The 22,860-nt window shown below is 49.4% G+C and overlaps 2 protein-coding genes across 5 annotated transcripts; one reads left to right on the forward strand and one right to left on the reverse strand.

The window, feature by feature from the left end:
• Positions 1–1,499: 1,499 nt before the first annotated feature.
• Positions 1,500–12,626, reverse strand: Hnrnpul2 (heterogeneous nuclear ribonucleoprotein U like 2). Of its 2 annotated transcripts, XM_063228263.1 has the most exons (14): positions 11,745–12,607; positions 9,659–9,794; positions 9,365–9,441; positions 9,036–9,175; positions 8,540–8,630; positions 8,335–8,447; positions 7,869–8,132; positions 7,483–7,605; positions 6,837–6,965; positions 5,559–5,727; positions 3,481–3,681; positions 2,450–2,523; positions 2,118–2,225; positions 1,500–2,033 (listed from the first exon to the last, which is right to left on the reverse strand). In XM_063228263.1, exons 1-14 carry the CDS (start codon positions 12,307–12,309, stop codon positions 1,953–1,955), a joined length of 2,271 nt encoding a protein of 756 aa, XP_063084333.1. In that variant the 5' UTR covers positions 12,310–12,607; the 3' UTR covers positions 1,500–1,952. The 2 variants fall into 2 exon arrangements, 1 of the variants encoding a protein (XP_063084333.1); XR_010040295.1 differs by lacking the exon at positions 2,450–2,523 and having other exon boundaries at positions 1,875–2,033; positions 11,745–12,626.
• Positions 12,627–12,787: 161 nt separating this feature from the next.
• Ttc9c (tetratricopeptide repeat domain 9C) lies at positions 12,788–21,071 on the forward strand. Of its 3 annotated transcripts, none has more exons than XM_003467912.5 (3): positions 12,788–13,945; positions 16,364–16,546; positions 18,640–21,071. In XM_003467912.5, exons 1-3 carry the CDS (start codon positions 13,699–13,701, stop codon positions 18,732–18,734), a joined length of 525 nt encoding a protein of 174 aa, XP_003467960.2. In that variant the 5' UTR covers positions 12,788–13,698; the 3' UTR covers positions 18,735–21,071. The 3 variants fall into 3 exon arrangements, with proteins under 3 accessions (XP_003467960.2, XP_023420069.1, XP_023420070.1); XM_023564301.2 differs by having other exon boundaries at positions 12,790–13,787; XM_023564302.2 differs by lacking the exon at positions 12,788–13,945 and adding an exon at positions 13,988–14,187.
• The last annotated feature ends 1,789 nt before the right edge of the window (positions 21,072–22,860 follow it).

The following is a 22,860-nucleotide window of genomic DNA, read 5'->3' on the forward strand; positions in this document are numbered from 1 at the left end:
TTAGCTGTTCTGCCTCAGTGTCCCAGACTGCTGGCATTACAGGTATACAGCACCACAACCTACTATTACTGCTCTTGTTACCTAAGTTACTTTCCCGTTCTTTAAATTCACTAGAAAGCAACTCCCATCAAATACGTTCTGTTGAACAAGTAGGCCTTTCCCCACATTGTAATTACTCTCCAATAAATTTATTCACCTTCAAAATGGACAGCTGCAGCCAAAGCCAGTGTCCAACCAGCTCTGGTGGGGTCTGCACAGAGCCTTTCCAGAGGTGACACAGGGCTGCTCCCAGCCAAGGTCTGGGGAAGGAGGCAGCCAGCAGCCAGCAAGAGGAATGACATCCTCAGGTGGGCCTGGAGAAATAAGTGGAGAAATAAGCATAGGAAAGTGGTAGCTTTGAATCAACACCCAACATGCCACCAACTAATGTAGCCACAGGACAGGAGGTAGAATCAGTCCGAATGGTTATTTATTCTAAAACTCAAAGCCCTTTACCTACATTTTTGTCTGAATGCTGTAATGAGAACAGAGAGGAAAAATTTACAGATGTAAACAATCACACAGTTACATTTTTTTTAAACGTAAAACTTTTTACTGGCCACTTCCAAGAATGCTTTACAGGTTGTGCAAGAACATTTACAGGCCCCAATTGGTGCTTTTCTCAGAGAAGCTTTTCCGTCTACATAAGATGTTGAATTACACACTAGACAAGTCTTCCTAGGAGAACAAGATCGGTTCTTCCCTGCCATTACGGTCTGCGGCCATGTCCATTTGCAAGATGGCAGGAAGGGGCCTAAACAGCCCCTGGAGACCATGGCTCTGCTCTCCTCCAACCCCCAAGAAAAAAAAATGACTTTCTAGTGTCAGAAACCAAGCACAAGCACTTCCTCTCCCAGCAGAGCTCACACCCCCTTCATTCCCATGTCCCTAGGCACCCTACCCCAGCCAGCAAAGCTGTGGCCCATTCCTCCCTGAGGGCAAGGTCCCTTCACCACTGCTGGGTGGCACCAGCAGAGACTTCTTTAGGAGTGGGCAAGCTGCCAGCCTGGGCCTGCAGACCCCTCCAGCCTCCCCAGGGACAGGGTGAAGGTGCCTGGGGCCAGGGCCAGGCCTGTGGCACACTCTGGGCAGGCCTGGCACTCTCATAGGAAGCGAGTTGCTGCTCACCAGGCTGAGGGAGGGAGGGAAGACTAAAGCCAAATCCAAAAAAGCACCCAGCTTCCCCAGAAACCATGTGTGTTCTGTCCGTGAATTGAACCCAGAACTGGTCCCAGCTAAGGCCCAGTAAGAGGTGGACCTGGTGACTGCTCAGCACTGCCTGCACGCTTTCTGCCTGTAACCCTGAGAATCAGATTGCAACCTTCAGCAAGGAGTAGGCAGCCTCGGCACCTCCACTGGGACAGTGCAGCACAGAGACTGTGGCTGGAATGGCTCCCAGCCCAGCAGACCAGGAGTCCCCAGAAGGCCCAGAAGGAAAAGTCGGAAAGAAAATGCAAACGTTCATGGGTAAAGTGATCGCCAAGAGCTAATCGTTTATTTCGCTGCCTGGTGGTCACAAGGCCTTGGCCCCTGCCTGCGCCTTCCTGGGCGGAGCTTCTTCCTCCTCCCACCACTGCCTGCATGGTTGCCAGCGTCACTGGGGACACTAGCAACTGCAGGGTATAGTCCAAGCAGCCCTAGTTCTGCGCAGATGGTTTCCAATTACAAATACCTAACTAGGTTTGAAATATTTTATAGAATAAGACAATATTCTTTTCAACAAACTTTTAAAAAAATGTACAGTTTTGTGGTTGGTTTCCACCTCCCCCCACCCCGCCATGTGCCCACCCCCCACCACCCTCCCCGGCAGCTCAGCCCCACCCCGCCTGCCCCTGTTTTCCTTGGATGTGTTTAGAGGGTGCCGAGCACCCCTGAGATCCAGCTTCGTGATGGACAGGTGGCCATGTGGGGCTTCACCGATACCCTTGGTAGCCGTAGTAGTTCCTGTAGTACCGGTCTCGGTCCTGCGGGTGATGGTAGTAGTAATTCTGCCACTGCAAGAGAGGGGATGAATGGTCAGGGCTCAGGCTAGCACCATGACCACCACCACCCTAGCTTCTGCCTGGCTGCAGACTCACATCCCGGTTGTACTGCCTGTAATAGTCTCTGTATCTGTTGTACTCGTAGTCTCGGCCATAGAATCGGTCATAGTCTCCACGGTAGCGGTCATAGAAGTTACGGTAGCCCTGGGAAAGGAGAGAGGAGACTTACGGGGTTTCAGCAGTGTGACCCACTGGGCCCCTTCACACAGATGCCTTGGGCCAGACAGTGCAGACGGGACGAATCTGTCTGATGGGCACAGTAACTGGGCAAGGCCCTGAGCCCTGAGATGACAGCCTGCGCCCCTCTGCTCCCCGCGCCATGGCAATGGTGGCCTGGGCCAGAGGGAGAAGCGGGGGACCGCACTCACCCCTCTGTTTCCAGACTGCCCCCAGTACTGCTGCCCGTAGGCCCGGTTGTCGTAGCCTCGGCGCTGCCCGCCCACTGGAAGAGAAACGGAGAGCGCTCAGACAGCTGGCAGCAGCCGGCTTGGCATGGAGCGCAGCAGAAAAGCGGGGGCCACAGGCCACTCTGTGGGCACAGGAGCCTGCCTAGCAGGGACAGCCCCAGCACTGGGGCTCACAAGTCTGGAGGGTGGGCAGAGATAAGGGCCAGGAAAGCCACGTCACCTTGCTCTGGATGCCCCAGTTCCTGGAAGACATTCAGGATGGCAAATGGTACGTGGCAGAGTAAACACCAGCAGCAGAAACTGCCATTTGGAGTATCACAGACTATCATCCTTGGGAGAGCCCCAAGATGCCCCACTGCTTTTTTTTTTTTTTTTTTTTTTTTGTCTTTTTCTTTTTTCATTGGTACCAGGGATCGAACTCATGACCACACACTTTGCAAGGCAGGCCCTTATGCTGCTGAACTAAATCCCCAGCCCCTAGATGCACCACTACTGTCTGTGAGAAACCATCTACACCCCACGGTCCTAGAGGAGGGGCAGGCTGCAGAGCACAACTCATCTGAGTGCCAGCTGACAAAATGAACCCCAGGACATTATTCCGTAAAGCACCCATTTAACTTACTGAACAGGGGGCTCACTTTCCGGCCTACATAGCTGGGTTGGTCCAAGAGGCGAAGCAATGAGAAAATGGACTATGAGAACAGGACGCCACCATCAAACCCTTCTGCTGCACCAGCAGCCAATTTTGAGACACGTGTGTTAGCATGATAGCCAGATACATAAGGCACAGCATGCTTTTCAGGAAACAAGTACTTTGTGGGAAAGGAACTGTCCTTCTTATGAAAGGATTACAGGAAGGCCAGGAGAGAGAGGGGAAGACATGGGAGGATGCCTGCTCCAGGAAGGTGCCTCCTTACCAGCTGCTACCCTACTTCCTGGGCCTTCTCGTCCCACAACTGACAAAGCTGGGCCAGCCTTGCCCCTGGACTCACCATATCCTTGGCCACGGCTTCGGTTCTGGCGATTGCGCTTGTTTCGGTTGTTTCGACGATTTGTGCGCTTTTCTGAGGGAGGCAGCAACTTCCTGGCTTCTTCCTTGTACTTGGTGACAATGGGCTGAGCTTCCTCCTTCTCAAGCTCCCCATATGTCACCTCATCCATATAGTCACATTTCTCAGGCAAAGAAAAGTTGGCTACAAGAGTAAGAGAGAAGCTTGTGAGCCTGGAAAGTACACAGATGAGTGCAAACTCATTATGAACACTCTACTACAAGAGTACCATTTTTTTTTTCTTTTTCTCTTTTTATCGGTACCAGTCATCGAACTCTAACCACCTGTTTGCAAGGCAGGTGCTTATGTCACTGAGCTAAACCCCCAGCCCCTCACTCTACTACAGGAAACCTACTTTAAATTTTCCTTCAACTGTAACAGCCCCAAGCAAAGTACTACCTGCCAACTGTTGATTCACAGGTCTCAAGTGATCCATAATGAATTAGCAGTGAACTGGGGTAAGGTTTCTTATCAGGACAGGAGGAGGTAACGGAGGCCAAAAGTAATGGAGAAAGTTTTGGTGTTGGGTAGGTAAGATGCCAAGAAGTGACATTTTAGAAAGGCTTAGCCTCATGGCATCTGCTGTCCACACCATGAGACAGGGAACACCCTTGGTCACTCTGAGCATGCTGGGCTAGCACACTCTGTACCCGAGTCCACAGGCTGCCCTGTGGCCTTCAATACAGCAAGCTTCCCATGATTCTTTAGTGAACCCAGTCAGTCCTGATACCAATTCCCCTGAGCACCTGAGTACCAGCTGTAGACTTGCATAGTCATTCTACATGAACCTGCAGGATGTGACTCAAAAGTGTCCATGAGGAAAGCCAGCAGTTCCCAGGGCAGGCAGGAAGCCACCAGTCAAGGGGAAAACTAGGGAAAAATCAGCTAAGGGCACAGCAGGAAGTAAGAGTAACCAAAAAAATCTGTAACTTGTTCTTCTTTACAGTCTTTTTTTAGTATTTATTTAAGCAGGTAATGCTACTTTGTGGGAGACCTTGCTCTAGGACTCTGTAATGCATGAATGATTTAATTCAATACCAAAAAGAAAAAAGAAAAAAAGAACTAAAAACGAATGGGTCAGGGGTTTAGCTTAGTGGCACAAGTGCCTGCCTAGCAAGCACGAGGTCATGAGTTCGATCTCCAGTACCAAAAACAAAAACACCCCAAAAATCTAAAAATGAGCCTACTATGATACCATAAATCAAGATCCACCAGTGTGGGGCTGGGGATTGAGCTCAGCCGCATAAGCGCCTGCCTTGCAAGCAGGCAGTTGTGAGTTTGATCGCCGGTACCGATAAAAATGAAAAAGACAAAAAAAAAAAAAAAGACCAAAAAAAAAAAAAAAAAAAATCCACCAGCGAGATCCTCACTTTAACTGCCTTGACTTGAACCATACCACCTCCCGGCCCTTTACAAAATAAAAGGCACTGGCTGCTATTTCCCTGTGTGGAACATTGCTGGGCAAACAGCAAACACACTGTATCTATGTATTAAGTGACTTACTTAAGGAAGGTTCTTTATGAGTTTTCTCTGTTTTCTTCAGTACTGGGGACTGAACACAAGGCCTCATGCATAGTAGGCATGCACTGTTCCACTGAGCTATATCCCTAGCCTTGCACTGACTTTAAGTATCCTATGATAGATACATCACTGTTTCCCCTTTTGTGATTCATACAGGGTGATTCACAGGATCACAGCAGGCATGATGGCACACGCCTGTCATTCTAGCACTCAGGAGGTTGAAACAGGAGGGTCACTGAAAGTTTGAACCAGTCTGGGATCACTGTGAGTTCAAGGCCAGCCTGGACTACAGTGTGAGATTCCATTTCAAAACAAACAAACAAAAAACAACAAAAGGGAGGAGTCACTATTTTGTTATTTACTCTGCTTATTCATTCATCCACCCACAGTGCTCACACTCACTAAGGCAGTCTTTGGTCAGGGTGGGTCAGATTGAGCCAGGGCTAGGGCGCTAAGTAGACTGGTGGAGGTGGGGTCCTGGCAGTCTAACTTCAGCCCACCTTTCATTTCCAACATTATGGACTCAGGCACATCGTCTCCCTCCACTTCCTTCCTCAACTCCAGCCTCTTCTTCCAGTCTTCCTCATTAGGGACAATCACCACCACCTTCCGGGAGAAAGTCTTGAACAACAATAGCTTCCTCCGTTGGCCAGAGTTGTACACGTTACACTAGGAAAAGGAGGAGGAACAGATGTTTAAGAATAAACACTATCATCCAAGTTCAACCAAAACTCTGTGTCTTTTACAACTGCAACACCAGGGGCTGGGGATTTAGCTCAGTGGCATAAGCGCCTGCCTTGCAAGCAGGCAGTCGTGAATTCAATCCCTGGTACCGATTAAAAAAAAAAAAAAAAAGAAAAAGACAACTGGAACACCAAATTAAGGGTCAATATTCCCAACAGCCTTTGTTAAAACCTTTACCTGACTGGTGTTACTTATCTTGCACACCAGCAAAACTGAGGTTCAGTGAAGCAAAGGGACTTATCCAAGATAACAAATCTTTTAAGTGGAGCCCGTAATTCATTAAGAGCTAGGTCTTTTATTTGTTTTTTGGTACCAGAAATTGAACCTTGTGCTTGCCAGGCAGGCGTCAATACTGCTGAGCTAAATCTCCAGCCCCCAAGTGCCAGCTCTTTTTTTTTTTTTTTTTTTTTTTTTTTTTTTTTTTGGCTTTTTCATTTTTATCGGTACCAGGGATCGAACTCACGACCGCCTGCTTGCAAGGCAGGTGCTTATGCCACTGAGCTAAATCCCCAGCCCCTTGCCAGCTCTTTTTTATACTTTTATTTTCTGGGGCTATATATGCTGAGTAAAAACACCAATAAGAGTTTGATCCCTGGTACTCAAAAACAAAAACAAAAACAAAAACAAAACAAAACAACAACAAAAAACACCAATAAGGTTACTCCTGTAATGTTACCCCATAATATTTAAAACCACCATTAACTAAAGCTGGACGTGGTGACACACAGCACCTGTAAGGCCAAGGCAGGAGTACCACCATGTGTTCCAGCCTGAGGTACATGGTTAGTTCCAGCCTGAACTATCTAGTGAGACTGTCTCAGTGCCCACATCAAAAGTCACTCCCCAAAAACCATCATAATTAGCAAAGGACATTACAGTGAGTTTAACAGCAGTGAGATGCTATCTGTTGCTCCTTAATTCAGTCTCTCTTTATATATGCACCCCAGTTTGACTCTAAGCAATTTTATTAAGTGGATACAAAATACTCATCTTCATATCCTCTGAAAAGCCAATTTCTTTTGTTTAAACAATACCTGATCAAGAATGAAGTTCCTCTTTGTCCGAGAAGCAATCTGGACCAGCTTACTAAGGCACTGGGAGGCTTGCTGAACTAAAACGTCACGACTTTTAGGGTCCATCTCTGGTTCCTCAAGCCCCTTCATCTGCAAGAGAAGAGAGATGGCACACAAGGAGTTGACAGTGAGTTCAAGCCCGAAACAGTTGTCACTTGAAATGCCACAAATGTCACCTTGATTCATTTTTATGGTTCAATGCTGAACACTTTTTTGCAATACCATTTCCAGTCAACCTAGACAGATCCCAGATTTTACCAAATTTTCAGAAATTTCACAATACAGCAGAGAACAAAGAAAATCCACCTGCAACACTTAAAGAGAATAGATCCCTCCTATTTGTGGGATCGTTGTTCCCAGACTTTTGGAGGGAGGTAGCAGGGATCAAACTCATGACCTTGTTTGCCACATTGCTGAGCTTAACCCCTGGCCCCTTCCCCTTTTTTCTATACTGGGGATCGAACTCAGCACCTTATACTCCTAGGCAGGTGCTTGTGCTGCTGAGCTATATCCCTGGCTGAGATGCACTCTTCATGGAGGACAGCTGAAGTTTCCTGATCCCCCAAGTGAGGAAGCAAGTGCTCCACTGGGCAGTCTCTTCACTTACCCTCATCTGACTGAGCACCATCTCAGCTCCCAGGATATTGTATCTTTTCTCAGGGTTTTCTTTTGCATATTTCAGTGCCCACTGGGTCTTTCCAGATCCAGGTAGTCCCACCATCAGAATTACCTACAAGTAAACAGAATCACTAATGCAATGAAAATAAGTAAGGATCAATTTCTGAGATCCCATTTAAGCCAGGTATGGAGGAGGTAAGGCCCACAATTCCATCTACTGGAGAGGGCTAGGTAACACCATGAGATCCCATCTCAAAAGAACCCCCCAACATGAACTTCTGAGGAAGAACCTCCCCCCATTCATTAGTGCTTTGAGAAGAGACCAGGGAACTTACCCACCCACCATCCCAAAGCAGGAGCCCCAAGACGGCGCACCTCACACTCCTCTCCAGCCTTAGGTGGGACTGCAGTGCGCACGCGCCCCTCAACTGGCACGGTGTGGAGGAACACAAATTCTTCGGGGTGTGGGAAGAAGGGCTCTTCCTTCTGACCAAAGTTTAGTTCTACAACACAATTTTTGCAGAGGACATGGGGTAGGAGGGCACGGTCTGCTAAGGAGTCCTTGTTGATCCGGAATGCCACACCTAGATCTTCTCCATTCTTGGAGAAGGAAAGTTCTATTTCTTCAGTCTCAAAGTTCTATAAGAACAAAGGATAAGAGCACTTAGGGGCTGCCGGACCTTGAGGTTGATCAAACTTTAGTCTCATTTTTTCTGAAATTCCAGACTGCTACGCCACACAATGAAGGGAGCTATGCATCACATGACAGAGTCAGTGTGGCTGGGCCCTGGGTGCGGCTCCCAGGTCGTTCCCATCACGACCCCAGTTTGGAAACACTTACAGCAAAGCAGCCAATGACATCATTCTCCCCAAAAGTCTGGCCAAACTCCTCAAACTGGCCATTCTCTGCCTTGAGTCCACGACCATCAAAGCCGTAAGAGAATTCATCCTCACCTGGAATAGCCAATAATCAGCTACTCATGCCCAAAGTTCCCATAGAGTAAGCAACATCAGATCAGACACAGGTGAGGAAGTTATAACTTTACCCAGCTGAGGACAGGAAAAATCCACAGACCAACCAACTCGGAGGACAGATGCCTCTGTGCAGCCTTCTTTCACTGGGAGATTCTGGGTTACCTGGCCAAATCAGAACAGGAACTTAGGTACCCTGACCACTTGGGAACAGGGGTTAGAAAGACAAGCTTTTTACAGCTAAAAATGATAGCTACCACACTGAAACATCAGAACAACAACTGTCACTCAATCTAACCAAGGCTGGGGGTTAATTTCTTGGTTGTTAAACTAAGATTATTACTAAAACAGGGTGACCTCTCCCATATTTTTTTTTTCTTTTTCATTTTTATCGGTACCAGGGATCGAGCTCACGACTGCCTGCTTGCAAGGCAGGCGCTTATGCCGTTGAGCCAAATCCCCAGCCCCGACCTCTCCTAAGTTAACAAAACACTTTGATAGAAAGGAGTCCAATGCAGATACTTTAAGGGATAAATTAAATGAGTGGCGGTGATGCGCTACTGCTACTACCTTGGCCTCAAAGCAGACCTTTCCCTTTGTTACTCCGTAAGTGCTTCTGGCCCCAGACCAGAGGGTGGGGAACTTCTCTGAGAAGAGTGGCTGCCCTCCATAGCGGTCTTTGCTCACTTGGAAGTGAAGATCCGAGGTATCTGTAAGAAGCACAGGGCAGGTTTATTTTGAGACCCAGAACTTGAGTGATCTACCCACCTGCCCAGCACAAGTGCCCCTGATGTCAGGAATGGGGGCAACGTCTGAGGACATGCAGGCCACATTCCAATTCCCCAAACTACTTTTAGAGAGAGTAGTTAAAACCCCGAGGATTTTTGTCTCATACATACACGTGTCCAGGTTCACAAGAGTGTGATCTTCCTCCTCTTCCTTTGCCTCTTCTTCAGGAGGTGGTGGGGACTTGGAGCTAAATAAGAGTAAAATAAATTCATGCGACCACAGCTATCTTCAAGAACTGCAGCACATTAAGTCCACTTTAAATAATCAGTAAATAGCAAATCCCAGCAGACAGCTTCTTTTAACAAACCAGAGTCTAACCCATTCTTCCCTCTAGACACCAGTCAGTGTGTAGTACAGCAGAATTGGATGCGACACTCTTGGGCAGGGAAGACCCATGGCCTCACCGACTATGGTGAGCCTCCTCTCGAAACTCATAATATGCGCGGCCATGCTCATCTTTTTCGTCCCGCTGTCTCTTCACCCCTCGACGCTCAACATCTGAGCCTGCTGGCTTTGACTTCTCACTGTCTTGGTCATCCCCTACAAAAGCAGGGAAAGACAATCACCAGTTTTTCTGCTGAGTGTGGAATAAGCCCAGAACCAATAGAAACTAAATGTGTATCTTAAGTATGCCCAATTAGATCAGGTTATTTCCATTGTGCCCACAGCATACTTTATTTCCGAAGATTATTTTCTCGTCATTGGCCAGGAATTTATGGGCGGGGGTGGAGTGTGCATTATAGAGTACTGAACAGCCCAACACCTGATAAACACTGGACAATTTAGCCAAGCAGGGTGGTGTACTCTGCAATCCCCCCACTGGGAGGCTGAGGCAGGAGGACTGCCATGAGTTCAAAACCAGACTACACTAAGTAACAAGACCCTGCCTCAAAAAATTTTTTTATTTCTAAATATATCTATTTAATTAGGTCAAACTTGCAGATTTTCCCATTAATATGATATAAATGGTCTCTAAAAAATCTTCACTGCTTAGGGGGCTGGGGATTTAGCTCAGCAGCATAAGCACCTGCCTTGTATGAAGGCGGTCGTGAGTTCGATCCCCGGTACCGATAAAAAGTTAAAAAAATCTTTACTGGTTAATTTAACCCATCAGGATTCAAAGTAGGCATTAAATATTTTGTAAGTTTCCCACAGAGTCATAACATAGAAGCCTCAAATTTTCTGAGTTTACCTTTCTTGCATTAAAATACACAAGCACCACTGCTTTTCTCATATAGCAAAAACTCAAATGCATGACACACAGCTGTATTTTAACCAGGGATTTACTGAAAGTTGCAAGACCAAACAAGTCACAAGAAACCCATAAATAATACTATATCTTTACAGCACACAATTTGGGGGCAGAACCGTGTATATATTTAGTAACTTTTTTTGGTGGTAGTAACAGACAAGGGAACCATCACTAAGTTATCCTGGCTGGCCAGAATTTGTAATCCTCCTGTTTCAGCTTTCTAACAAGATGGGATTTACAAGTGTGCATCACCGTGTCAGGCATGCAACATCTTTTGCAAAAGGAAAAAGAAGCTATAATTTTTAACTCAGTCCTTATACTTTACAACACTATACTTTTTAAAGTAACAGTTATCTTTAAAGCAGTCTTTTATCCTTCCATGTTTTTTTAATCTGGTATTTGGAACACACACACACACACACACACGAGTCAAAGGTTATGTAATGGGATTTTGTTCTAGGACATCAGACGAAAAAATCTGCAAGTTGCAAGTGATTGCTATAACGCAGGTTTCACTTACACCAAGATACTCGGTAACAGTCTGAAACACGCGATACAGAAAGAACTTGGGCAATGCACTCCGCGATAACAGTTGGAAACAACTCTAGGTTCCCTTCCTTCTCTGGAGAATACAATTCCAGATCAGCTCTAGCATCCCATTACCAAAACAAAGGAAAAAGGTCATCTACATCCGTGGGCACCTCTGCACTTTCTCTTCCAAAAGGTCCTAGGTAGACCCAGCAGAACCTGGACCATCTCAAGAAGTAAAGACTCTGACAGGTTTAAAAAAAAAAAAAAAGGCAGGCCAGCTCAAGCGCAGCAAATCTAAGGTGTACCCGCGCAGCGCCTCAGTGGGAATATCCACACTTAATCACAGGACACGGGACAGGTAGCGAAGGTGCACCAGATGCCAAAGGGATAGCTTTCCCCTCCAGGGTTAACAATCAAGTCCAGCGCTTGGAAGGGAAGGGGAGGGCAAGCGAGTGGGGTCCGCTCATTGCTCAATAACTTTACTGTGGAAGCCCGAGCCCTGAGCCTGCCACCGCTGTCCTTGCCAGTCCCTCCACGCACTCCAAGCTGGGTAAGAGATGGGGGCGCGGGAGAGGCCGCTCCACAGGTGTCTCCAGGCGGGCAGGGATCGCCTTCCCGCGACAGCGGGCAGGGAACAGGGCTAGGATCACGGGCAAGGGGCACGGGACCAATGACAGGGACAGTACGGGCCACCCTCCGCAGCCCACCTGGCTCCTCTGCCGCGCCGCCGCCCGCTGCTTCATCCCCGCTCCGCTCCTCGTCCCCGCTCCGCTCGTCGTTCCCGCCGTCGCCGCCATCCTCGCCGGGGCCCGGCTCCTCGCCGCCGTTCACGCCACCAGGTCCCGCCGCCGCCTCCTCCTCTGCCTCCCCCGCCGGCGCCGCGCTCGCTCCAGGCCCGGGTTCGGCCTGCGCGGCCGCCTCCTCGGAACGCTCGGAGGCCGCGACGCACTCAGACCGCTCGGGGCTCGTGCCTGGCGGCGGCTCCTCATCCTCATCCTCCAGCAGCGCCTCCTCGTCTTCCTCTTCGTCCTCGTCCTCGTCCTCGTCCCCGCCCGCGCCGCTGCCTGCTGTTGCTGCCGCCGCCGCAGGCCGCGGCTCCGCCTGGCAGGCCCCGCCGGGCCCGGGCGCGCCGCCCGCTTCGTCCTCCAGCATCTCGGCGTCCAGCGCCTCCTGCAGTCGCTGCGCCAGATCCATCTTGAGACCGCGCGAGTCCAGGCCGCGCCGCTGCAGTTCAGACCGCAGCTCGGTCACTTTCAGCCGCTTCACCTCCATCGCCGCCTCCCGCCGCCTCCTCCCCTGCGAGCCGCCGGCCGCGCCGCACCGCGCAGGCGCCGCCGCCCGCCTCTGCCTCCCGCGCCGGCGCGGGACCCGCGTGAGCAAGCGATCAAGTCTCCGCGGCGAGGCAGCAGTGTCGCCTTCCTCCCGCACTCCCCCCGCGGCCCGCGGGGCTCAGAACGACGCAGCGGAGAGCAAGTTCTCTCCCGGCGCCTCGGTTCGGACCGTGAGCGTGCACCCGACGACGGAGCCCCCGGCCGCTTTTGCCCGCCTTCTTCGGCCCGCGAGCCAATCAATACCGGGAGTTTTATCGCGCAGCCGCACCACGACCCGAATAAACAGGGCTGGCTGCGGCTCAAGTGCCTCGTAGCCCGGAAGCGTGTCTGCGCCCGGCTTTCCGTACTTTAGCCTGAAGTTCTGCGCAAGCGTCGTGAGTGCCTCTTACAGCCTGTCGCCTCCCTTAGTCCTCACTTCCGGTTTTAGCGGCGTTTTGCCCTACGATATTCTGCGCCGGCAGCAGCCTTGTGAAAGTAACGAGAGACGCCGGAAGGCAACTATTACTAACATGAGAACTCACTAATAATTGTTTATGTGACTTGTTGGCAAAAGGGCTCTTTAGGACCAAAGGATTCGGTAATCTCTTTTCTCAACGCTTCAACTTTTACCCAGCAACAGACGCCCGGACTCCGCCTTTAGTCCCTGTTATTGGCCATCTTGAATTGCAATCTGCCCTTCTGATTGGTCAACCGTGATCGGCCAAATTTTTTTTTTTTTTTTTTTCCCAATTGGCGAAGCAGTCTTGTGGGAAGCCAGTCGTTCCTGCGGGAGTGCCTCACAGCGCCGCCTCTGATTGGGCGCTGTGGTGCGCGGTCCCTTTAGTTACATTGCAGAAGGGCCGACCTTTCGGTCCCGCGCTACGCTCCGGAGCCGCAGTCCCCAGGGGACTTCCGGGTTCGGGCGCCGCAGAGGCAGGAAGGGGCGGGCACTGCCGTGCTGGGAGTCCGGGTGGCTGTGGTTCTATTCTGTCTCCCCTGCGGGCGGTGGTGTAGGCCTCGTATGCCTGGTGCCTTTGCCAGGTCCGCAGACGCCGGCCGAAGGCTTGGTGGGCGAGGACACGGGCGCGCGCCTGGAATTCATGTTTGCGGGAGGCTGAGGCGGGAGGATCTCAAGCTCTCTCCCGTCTGAGCAACTTAGCGAGATCCCCGTCTCAAAATAAAAAGTAAAAAGACTGGGGTGTAGCTCAGCGTGAAGGTCCTGGTTCCATCCTCAGTGCCATCAAGGGGAAAGAGAGGACCTAGAAGAGCTAGGACAAGGGAAGCCCCTCCGCCTCGCCGAAGCGTCCCCCTCCCGCAACCCTGCGTCGCCCGGAGCCGCCTTGCAGTCCCCATGGAGGAGCGGCTGCAGGAAGCGCTGCTGCTGAAGGAGCAGGGGAACCAGCGCTACCGCGAGGGCCGCTTCCGCGCCGCGGCCGGCAGGTATCATCGCGCGCTGCTGCAGCTGCGGGGCCTGGAGCCCGGCCCGGCGCCTGCGCCTGTCCCCGTCCCCGACTTGGGCCCGCGGACGCCCGTGCTCACGCCCGCGCAGGAGGACGCGCTGCGCAACACGCAGACTGCCTGCTACAACAACCTGGCAGGTGGAGACCGCGGGGCGGGAATGGGGGTGTGCGGTGGGGATCACTGGCTTCTGCAGCCCCTGCGGCGGGGCGGTGAACGCCGCCTCCTGGAGGCCTGGTGGCGCTGCCTGGCCGCGGGGCTGACATCCCCGGGGTGCGCATCCGGTGAATGTGTGCTGCACAGCTTGCAGAAAACTGCGATGCTTCCGAAGCGTAGGTCAGTACTGGGAAACTAGTCCAGTCGTCCGCCGGTGGATAATCAGGTATTCGATAGTTTTCTTGAAGTCTCCGTTTCCGTTGGAGCTTCTAGATGACTAGGGTAGCGAGTGACCCTCCCCCCCCCCCACCTCCAAGTGGCGTTGGATGACAAGCTGTCACCAGGCTTAGCCTAAGACAAAGTAGGTGCCTTCCCGGATGGGTGGAGTGAGCTCACTTTACAATGAAGCAGACAGGAACAGTCCGAGGTGAGGCTGTGGTCACTGGGATGTCTCTCCCAAGACCCCTCATTCGTTTGCGAACGCGCACTTTAATTCTGCCGAGTAAGCTATTCTTTAAAAAAAAAAAAAAACTTACTAGCAGTTTTTATATTTCGTAATTGTTGTTTAAAGTGATTATTTCTTAAAATCCAGTGGTGCTGTGGGTGGAACCCAGGATGTGGGCCTTGCACATGCTAGACAACTGCTCTGCCACTGAAGTGTGGTAATCTCTAAGAAGTTATTTATTTATTTTTGTGCCAGGAATCAGACTTACAACCTCACACTTACCAGGCAGGTGCTGTGCAACTGAGTTATATCCCTAGCCCTAAGAAGTTTTTTTTTTTTTTTTTTTAGACTAGTCAAGTGCAGTAGTGAGAAGGGGGGAAAGAGTAGAACAAGGAGTTCAATCTGTACTGACTGTGAACAATCAATTGAGATAACTCACTATGTTCGGACCAGCCAAGAAGTTATTTTTAAAACTGATAGTATTTATTAGTTGTAGGGTGCCGAAACGTTAGCTTTTTCTGTGTTTTTTTTGTTTTTTATTCTTTTTTTTTTTTTTTTTTTTTTTCAGACAGGTTCTCTCACCTTATAGCCCTGGCTGACTTCAAACTGGAGGTCCTCCTGCTTCTCAGACAGAAGGAAGACCTCGAGTTTGAATCCCTTCAGTGCTGGGATTACTGTTACATGCCACTGTGCTGAGCACAACCTTTTTACAGTGGTGTGCAATTATACTTTTACCCTGAAATAACAGAAATAGTAATTATTGTAGCTTAAGTTTTAATTCACTCAATTGAAAAGCCACACACAGGCACTGTTTAAACACTGTACGTACATCACCCTGTGCCAGTGGCTCTATGATGTTTTGCGAAAGTTGTAAGGAAGCAAATTGCTGGTAGGGAGAGCTAAAATCAAACCCTGGGCAGTCTTAATTCAGAGCTGAAGTCCCCAAAGAGTAATGTACCTCTTGAAAGAACAAAATATGTGTTCAGAATTGACCCAAAGTCAGGAGAACAAGATGTTTCAGAGGTGGCACTTGCTGTCATCCTGACCCTCCTTGGGTCAATGGCTGTGCCTCAGCTACCCCTGGAGCCTCAAGGTTCTTGAGAGAGGCCTCTAGACGCTGCTGTGTTGACAGCTTGGGTTTATTGGCTGCCTCTGAGATACCTGGCAACTTACCTGCAGTATCTCATCCTCACAGAATCCTTGCAGGGAACTGGTTGATTATACTCTTAGATAAAGAGGCCAGATGAGATCACAGCCAAAGGTCCTCTAGTAGCCTCTGTGTCACATGTAAGAGAAAATCCAGTACTGCTCTCTGTCTCCGTGTCTGTCTATCTTATTTGTCTCTGTCTTCACTGGCAGTGCTGGGGATGGAACCCATTTGTGAGCTTTGCCCACAGGGCCTGACATATCCTAACACCTCCATATGTGAGCATAAGGGCACATTCCCACCCCAGACATCGTGGGCTCTCTTCTGGGGCTCTGTGCCTTGTTTCTTCACTGATCCCTGTCCCATGATCCGGGTTCAAAAGCTGCTTTCTGTTGGGTGTGATAGTGCAGTTACTTGGGAGGCTGAGGCAGGAGAACTGCAGATTCAAACCTCCTCTAGTGACTTAGTCAAACCCTGTCTCAAAATGAATGTAACTCGAGGATTGATGAGTTGAGTCCCTCTTGGAATAGTGAGACTATTTTGAAAAAGAAAATGAAACAAAGATGCTGGCTTCCATCCCCAGTAACCCCCACATGCGCATACAAAGATAAAGCGGAAGGCATTTTAACTAGATTCTCAAAGGATATTCTGGCCTCACACAAGGTCTCCTCGGGCCGATGGTGTGTGGAAGGCAGGCAGGAAGGAGGTGACATAAGTTGGTGGTGCACCTGCTTAGCAAGTGTGAGCTGCGTGGCCCTAGGCGGCTGAGCTGAGCGACTGAGCCTCCTGCTGTCCCCCTCCCCACCCCAGCCTGCCTCCTGCAGATGGAGCCCGTGAACTACGAGAGGGTGCGGGAGTACAGTCAGAAGGTCCTGCGGCGGCAGCCTGATAATGCCAAAGCCTTGTATCGCGCAGGGGTAGCCTCGTTCCACTTGCAGGACTACGAGCAGGCACATCGCCACCTCCTGGCAGCCATGCGCAGGCAGCCCTCAGGTGAGCCAACTGTGGAAAGGACTTTCATTTGGGTTTTTATTTGTGTTTGATTTAGACACACGGTCTTGCTGTGTTGCCCAGGCTGGCCTCGACGCATGATGACCCCATACCTCAGCCTCCCAAGTGCTGGGATGGAGGGCATGGACCAATCCAGCAGAATTTTTTTTTTTAACTTTTTAATCGGTACTGGGGATCAAACTCACAACCACCTGCTTGCAAGGCAGGTGCTTATGCTGCTGAGCTAAATCCCTAGCCCCCAGAATTTATTTTTTTAAAAATAGGTTATACATTCATGGTTCAGAATTCTAAAAGTAGCCAGGTTTGCTGGTCCATACCCATAACCCAAGCACTTGGGAGGCTAAGGCAGGATTGCTGTGAGTTTGAGGCCAGCTTGGGCTACATATTGAGTTCAAGGAAGCCTAAACTGTGAAGTTTAGGGAAAAAAATTCTAAAAGTATGAAGAAGAACACAAGCTGGGTATATCAGGAGGAGCAATACAAGGCCACCCTCTGTGACACAGTGAGTTCACAGCCAGCCTAAACTCCATGACAAGACCCCGTCTCAGAAAAACAATAAGGATTCAGCGGACAGTTTCTTCAACCCCTTGCGCTCCTTCCCCTGGACTGCAGCGTTGTTCTCATGTGTGCTTGAGAGGTGTTTGTGCTTCACAGTGCAAGTGTGTTGACTGTGTGTGTGGTGGTGGGGAGGCGGGTGTTGTGCTGGGGATTGGACCCAAGGCCTTCATCCACACTAAGCTACATTCTCAGTCTTTTTTGCAGGGAGGTCCTCCCAAAGTCACTTAAGTTTTCCAGGCCAGGCTCACATTGGCAATCCTGTCTCAGTTTCTTGGAGTGCTGGGACCACAGGTGTGCCAGATTCTGTGCCTCTCCTGTTCTTTATGTATATGAGCCCCATTCTGGCAGGGATTTGAGTATCCGCGTGTGTGTGTGTGTGTGTGTGTGTGTGTGTGTGTGTGTGTGTGTCCTAATCCAGAGCCCTTCAGTATAAAGCATGTACTTTGCCCTCAGGTGTTTTTTAGATTTTTTTTTGTTTTTGAGAGAAGGTCTCACTATGGAGTTCAGGTTGATCTTGAACTTACTGTGTAGTCCATGCTGCCCTTAAGCTCGTGGTGATTCTTCTGCCTCAGCCTGTTGAGTGCTGGGATGACAGGGGTATACCACCACATCTGACAAGTTATTTTTAGATTAATTGATTAGTTCTCTGTAGTCACCATGGTGCATGCCAGGGCTTTAGAAGCCATGCTTTCCAGTGGTTGGCCCTCAGCCTTGAAGAGTGGTGTGAAACAGGTAACCAGGGGGACCCCTGATGGCACTGCTTCCGCACCTCCTGGGGACCCAGCCTTAGCTCACTGTGGTGGACCCTAGGCAAAGTTGGCCTCTGTAGCTGGACACAGGCTCTTGTTGGCTGACTCAGTTCCAACAACACTGTTGCTTAAGTATTTGTCCAGAACAGCTTCAGAGGTACAAACAGAGCATTCTTGAATGTGGCAGTGCTGGAATTGGGCTGTGGGGGCTGGGGATTTAGCTCCTCAGTAGAGTGCTTACCACTTCAGGCCCCAATACCCTGGGAGAACATGTGTGCAAACACACGCGCACACATGCAGGACCACAGAGCCTCACTAATTTAAATGCAGATAAGGCTGTGATAACCAGAATACATATGAAGTACATCACCTATGTGACTGTAATAGTAATAACCACTTGCTTTCCAGGCTGGGCATGGTGGTATACACTTGTAATCCCAGCACTCTGGGAGACTGAGACAGGAGGATCACAAGTTCAACCCAACCAGAGCAACTTAGTGATTTAGTGAGACACTGTCTCAGAATAAAAGATGGGCAGGGGACGGGGCTCAGTGCCCTGGCTTCCATTTCCAGTGCCCCCAAAATACTAGTGACCAGCTCAGCCTTGTACAGAGATTTTTTTTCAAATCCAGAGTAGCATTTAATGGAATCTGTTAGAGAGAGTGATTGTTGTGGTGCTTTCCAACTGTGGAGAAGGTGAATGGGTGTGTGTTTGCAGCCCTTTCGTGCTGTGAGCTGCAGTTGCTAACTGCTCTCTCCATCTGCCAAGATGTCAGTGTCCGGCGATACCTGCAGTTGACGCAGTCCGAGCTTAACAGCTACCACAGGAAGCAGAAGCAGCTGTACCTGGGCATGTTTGGCTGACAGAACTGCACTCTCGCTGGAGGCCAGGTGCACGTGAGCCTCAAGTAGGAGTGAGAAGGCCCCTGCCTGCTGCCCTGCGCTCAGCCCCAACTCTGCCACTCTCACCTTCTGTATCTGTGTTCATCTGGATTTCACTGCTTGTCATCGTGGAGACCATTGCCATGAGAGCTGCTCCAGGAAGCACCGGTCTGTTTCAGCTGAGTGTGTGGTTTTCTGGCCCGGGCTGGAGAAGAGCTGCTGTGCACAGTGCATGCCAGAGAGGGCAGCCTGGGTTGAGGGTCTTCTTTTCTCTTCTCAGACTCTGGCCATGCCAGAAACACATCATGTTGAAATGAAAGATTTAGAGTTGATCCCTTGTGTTTAAATTAATTCCTTGTTCTTTATAATATTTCATGCATATTGAGTCTTTTTCCCTACACAAGTATTTGGTTTCTATTTTTTTCCTCATGGTAATTTCTAGTCCTTGCTATTACTCATATTTAGATCATTAATAAACAATAGTTAATTTTTTTAATTAATCTATTCTCTTAAAACCTCTAGAGTTGCCAGGGATTTAGCTTATCGCTATAAGCGCCTGCCTTGCAAGCATGAGGTCATGAGTTGGATCCCTGGTACAAAAAAAAAAAAAAATCTCTAGAGTCAAACACTTAAGTGTTGTGTCAAGAAAAAAAAAATACACGGGCCTGGGATGTAGCTTAATGGCATAGTACCTGCCTGGCAAGCAAGAGGTTCTAAGATTGATTCCTGGTACCTCTCCATAAAAGAAAAAAAAAAACAGAGTTTTTAATTTTTAGCTGAGGATTTAGCTCAGTAGCACACATGCCTGCCTGGCAAGCGCAGGGTTGTGAGTTTGGTCCCCAGTACAAAAAAAATTTTTTTAATGTTGCACATATGTGTATATATGGTATGCTTGCTTCTCTGAAGGAATTAGGGAAAACAGGTTACCACATCTTCTAGAAACAGCACGATGGCAGAGCAGGTTGGAAATCGAAATCCTGGGCTGGGGAACAAAGGAGTGATAGAGAACTCAGCAGGCCTGCCCAGGGCTCCAGGTTCATTGCCTAGTACTGGAAAAAAGTCCAAATCTTGGCCTTGGCATGTTTGGCTGGCAGAACTGCACTCCCACTGGAGACCAGGAGAAGACAAGGAGGAGGCTGTTGTGCTTAGTGCCTTCAAGCACTGGGAGAGCGTGGGTCATGGCAGAGCAGGAGGCTTCACCAGCCAGCTGCTCCATGGCTGTTTGCCCCCCAAGGATGCTCTGAGATCAGGAGTTGAGGCCAGCAGTGGAGCACAAGCAGTGCCATCTGCATCCAGGTGTACATGCTGTCAGTCAGACAACAAATGTTGCAGGGGGAAAGGAAAACTGCCCCAGTCCAATGATGGCGAACCTTTCCAATAAACTATGGCACACGTGCCATAGGTTCACCACCACTGCCCTGGTCTTTTAACATAACACCCCTGGGTGCTGGGGATTTAGCTCAGGGGCATAAGCGCCTGCCTTGCAAGCAGGCAGTCGTGAGTTAGATCCCCAGTACCGTTAAAAAAGAAAAAGACAAAAAAAAAGAAATTAAAAAAAAAATAACACCCCTGCAGAAGGTGGTGCATGCCTGAATTGGGGAGGCTGAGGCAGGAGGATAATCATGAGTTCCAGGCCAGGGTAGGCTACATAATGACCTCAAGGCCAACATAAACTACATAGCAAGATCTTGTCTCAAATAACATCCCTTCTCCCACTGGGCTGGACTCCTTATTCTTCCCTATGTTTAAACAGTACAATCATTAGGAGCTGAGGGTTTAGTTCAGTGGCACAAGCACCTGCCTGGCAAATGCCAGGTTGTGAGTTCAATCCTGCTACCAAAAAAAAAGTGCAATCATCAACAAAAAGGTTTCCTACCAAGTACCATGATGTCCAAGGACATAATTAATAAAAACTGTTTGCCTCTTTTTCTAACTGTCCTGAAACCCTTAGTTTAGGGTTAGTGACAAAAGTGTGGCAGTGCAAATTTTACCAAATCCATTTGGTCAGAAACCACATCCTGTTTCTTCTAGTAATTTTCACCCACTAACCAATCTTTGCCTGGATAAGTAATCCCTACTTGTCCTTGTTGGACTGGTACTGGATCCACTCTGTACCCCACCAGAAGACTGGCTTGCAGTGGTTCTGAATCTATGGCCATGTGGCCTTGTGATAAACTCTATGCTTTAAAAAGATTAAGGGCCTGGGATTTAGTTCAGTGGTGTAAGTGTCTACCTGACATAAATGCGGTTGTTGATTTCAATCCCTCATACCAAAAAGAAAAAAAAAAAACAAGATTAATTAAAGTTGTGGTGGCTGCATGTTCTATTTGGGGCTGGTTTTGCTTTCCGATTTTCTGTGTGTTTGTTTTTGAATCTGTGGAGCCAGAGGCTGGGCCTGTACCAAGCCTGTGTGATTCCCATACAGGATCTGAAGGCTTTGAAAGGAGAGAAAGTATTTCTTTTTTGCCTTTTTCCTTTTTATCGGTACCAGGGATCGAACTCATGACTGCCTGCTTGCAAGGCAGGTGCTTATGCCACTGAGCTAAATCCCCAGCCCTGAGAAAGTATTTCTACTGGGTGCAAAAGGTCTCATTTTGGAAGGTGAGGGACCCTAGGAAATAGTGTTTCCAGACTCAGATCCCTGCCCTGCAAGCCCTCTGCCATCTGCACAGTAAGTCTCTGACTATACATGTTCGCCATTCCTGCACTGGGGGACTGTGGTCAGTCAGATTCACTCCTGAGCCCCAAGAAGCCGTCCTCAGACAGCTGGGCCTAGTGTGCAGCGCACAGGGCCTGTGCTTTCTAGCGCCCCCTGTACCCCAGCTCTGCTTTCCTGCTGCTCCCACCACATGGTTCTGTCTCTAAGTGAGTGAGCCATGCACTGCCACCTAGCACAGCGGTTAACATCCAGGACACCTGGGTCTGTTCTCTCTGTGTGAGTTCATGACTTAAGTGTTCCTAAGCCAGAGACTTAACTGTATTCACTGATAAAAGAGTCCTTGAGTAGCACACACAAGTCCCTGAGTTTGACCTTCAGACAGCAAAAGAAAAATATGTATTTTTAAATTTTATTTTTAATTTTTTAGAAATAAGTTCTAACTGTTGCCCGAGCTGGCCAAAACTCCTAGGCTCACTCCGTTCTCCTGCCTCAGTCTCCCAAGTGGCAGGAACTCCCAGGGTGCACCATCATGACTGGCTTTAGTGTCCCGTCTGTCACAGTGGAGAGCTGTAAGTTCACACAAGACCCAAAAAGGGGAAGTGCAAGGGTTGTGTGCACTCTTCACATCAGCCAGGCCTGCTCTCGACACAGCAGTGCATCTGCAGAGCTGTGCGCCTGCAGCAACCCCTGCTGTCTGGCAGCGGGGTGCACAGGCTCGAGGGAGTACATCCCAGTCTGGGCACCCACAGGACCACCAGCCAACACCTCTCCCAGGGCACAGCCCCAAGTCCTCTCTGGCCCAACAGCCTTGCTGTCCTTGCAGAGATGCAGCACACACTTGGGACAGTGAGACGCGGGTGTCAGGCATTCATGGCAGGGCCCACTGCCAGCACAGCTGACTATAAGCCTTTCCATGTGAAAAGTGGAGGTAACAGCAACCAAACCAAGCTCTTTAAAGGGCAGGAAGGACATGCCACACACAGCACCTAGCGTTGCAGCCCAGTCCACACAGTGGCTTGACCTTAAACAGCTTGGTGAGCGAGAATTAACTCACATTTTTTTGAGTTTCAAATGTTTTGGAGCTGGAGATACAGCTCAATAGCATAAGCCTGGCAAGCATGAGGTCGTGAGTTCGATCCCCAGTACCAAAAAAAAAAATAAAATAAAATAAAATAAATTCTAATGTTTTTGTCTAAAAAAGTGGGTGGGGTGTAGGGGGGGGTGGGAGCTGAGCGTGGTGCCACACTTGTAATCCCAACACTCAGAAGGCTGAGGCAGGAGGATCCCTATCAGTCCAACGCCTACCTGGGCTACACGATGAGTTCAAGGCCAGTCTGAACCACAGAGTAAGACCCTGTCTCAAAAAAAGGAAGAGCACATACCCTGTAAAACAGAGGGTTAAATGAGTATTTATGGTTGAGAAAGGGTCTTACTATGCAGTTTGGGTCA

This window comes from Cavia porcellus, unplaced genomic scaffold (genome assembly GCF_034190915.1).
Source record: "Cavia porcellus strain 051 isolate PalLab524CR breed Dunkin Hartley unplaced genomic scaffold, mCavPor4.1 scaffold_17, whole genome shotgun sequence".
Taxonomy (NCBI): Eukaryota; Metazoa; Chordata; class Mammalia; order Rodentia; family Caviidae; genus Cavia; species Cavia porcellus.

What these genes read in the sequence shown, in the direction of transcription:
- Ttc9c (XM_003467912.5), top strand. Translation starts at nt 13,699, where the DNA reads ATGGAGGAGCGGCTGCAGGAAGCGCTGCTGCTGAAGGAGCAGGGGAAC. An exon ending in CTGCTACAACAACCTGGCAG is followed by an intron (nt 13,946 to 16,363) that starts GTGGAGACCGCG and finishes TCCCCACCCCAG; the next exon opens with CCTGCCTCCTGCAGATGGAG. An exon ending in CATGCGCAGGCAGCCCTCAG is followed by an intron (nt 16,547 to 18,639) that starts GTGAGCCAACTG and finishes CCATCTGCCAAG; the next exon opens with ATGTCAGTGTCCGGCGATAC.
- Hnrnpul2 (XM_063228263.1), bottom strand. Translation starts at nt 12,309, where the DNA reads ATGGAGGTGAAGCGGCTGAAAGTGACCGAGCTGCGGTCTGAACTGCAG. An exon ending in AGGTCTGCTTTGAGGCCAAG is followed by an intron (nt 8,631 to 9,035) that starts GTAGTAGCAGTA and finishes TGATTTGGCCAG; the next exon opens with GTAACCCAGAATCTCCCAGT. An exon ending in ACAGGCAGTACAACCGGGAT is followed by an intron (nt 2,034 to 2,117) that starts GTGAGTCTGCAG and finishes CCTCTCTTGCAG; the next exon opens with TGGCAGAATTACTACTACCA.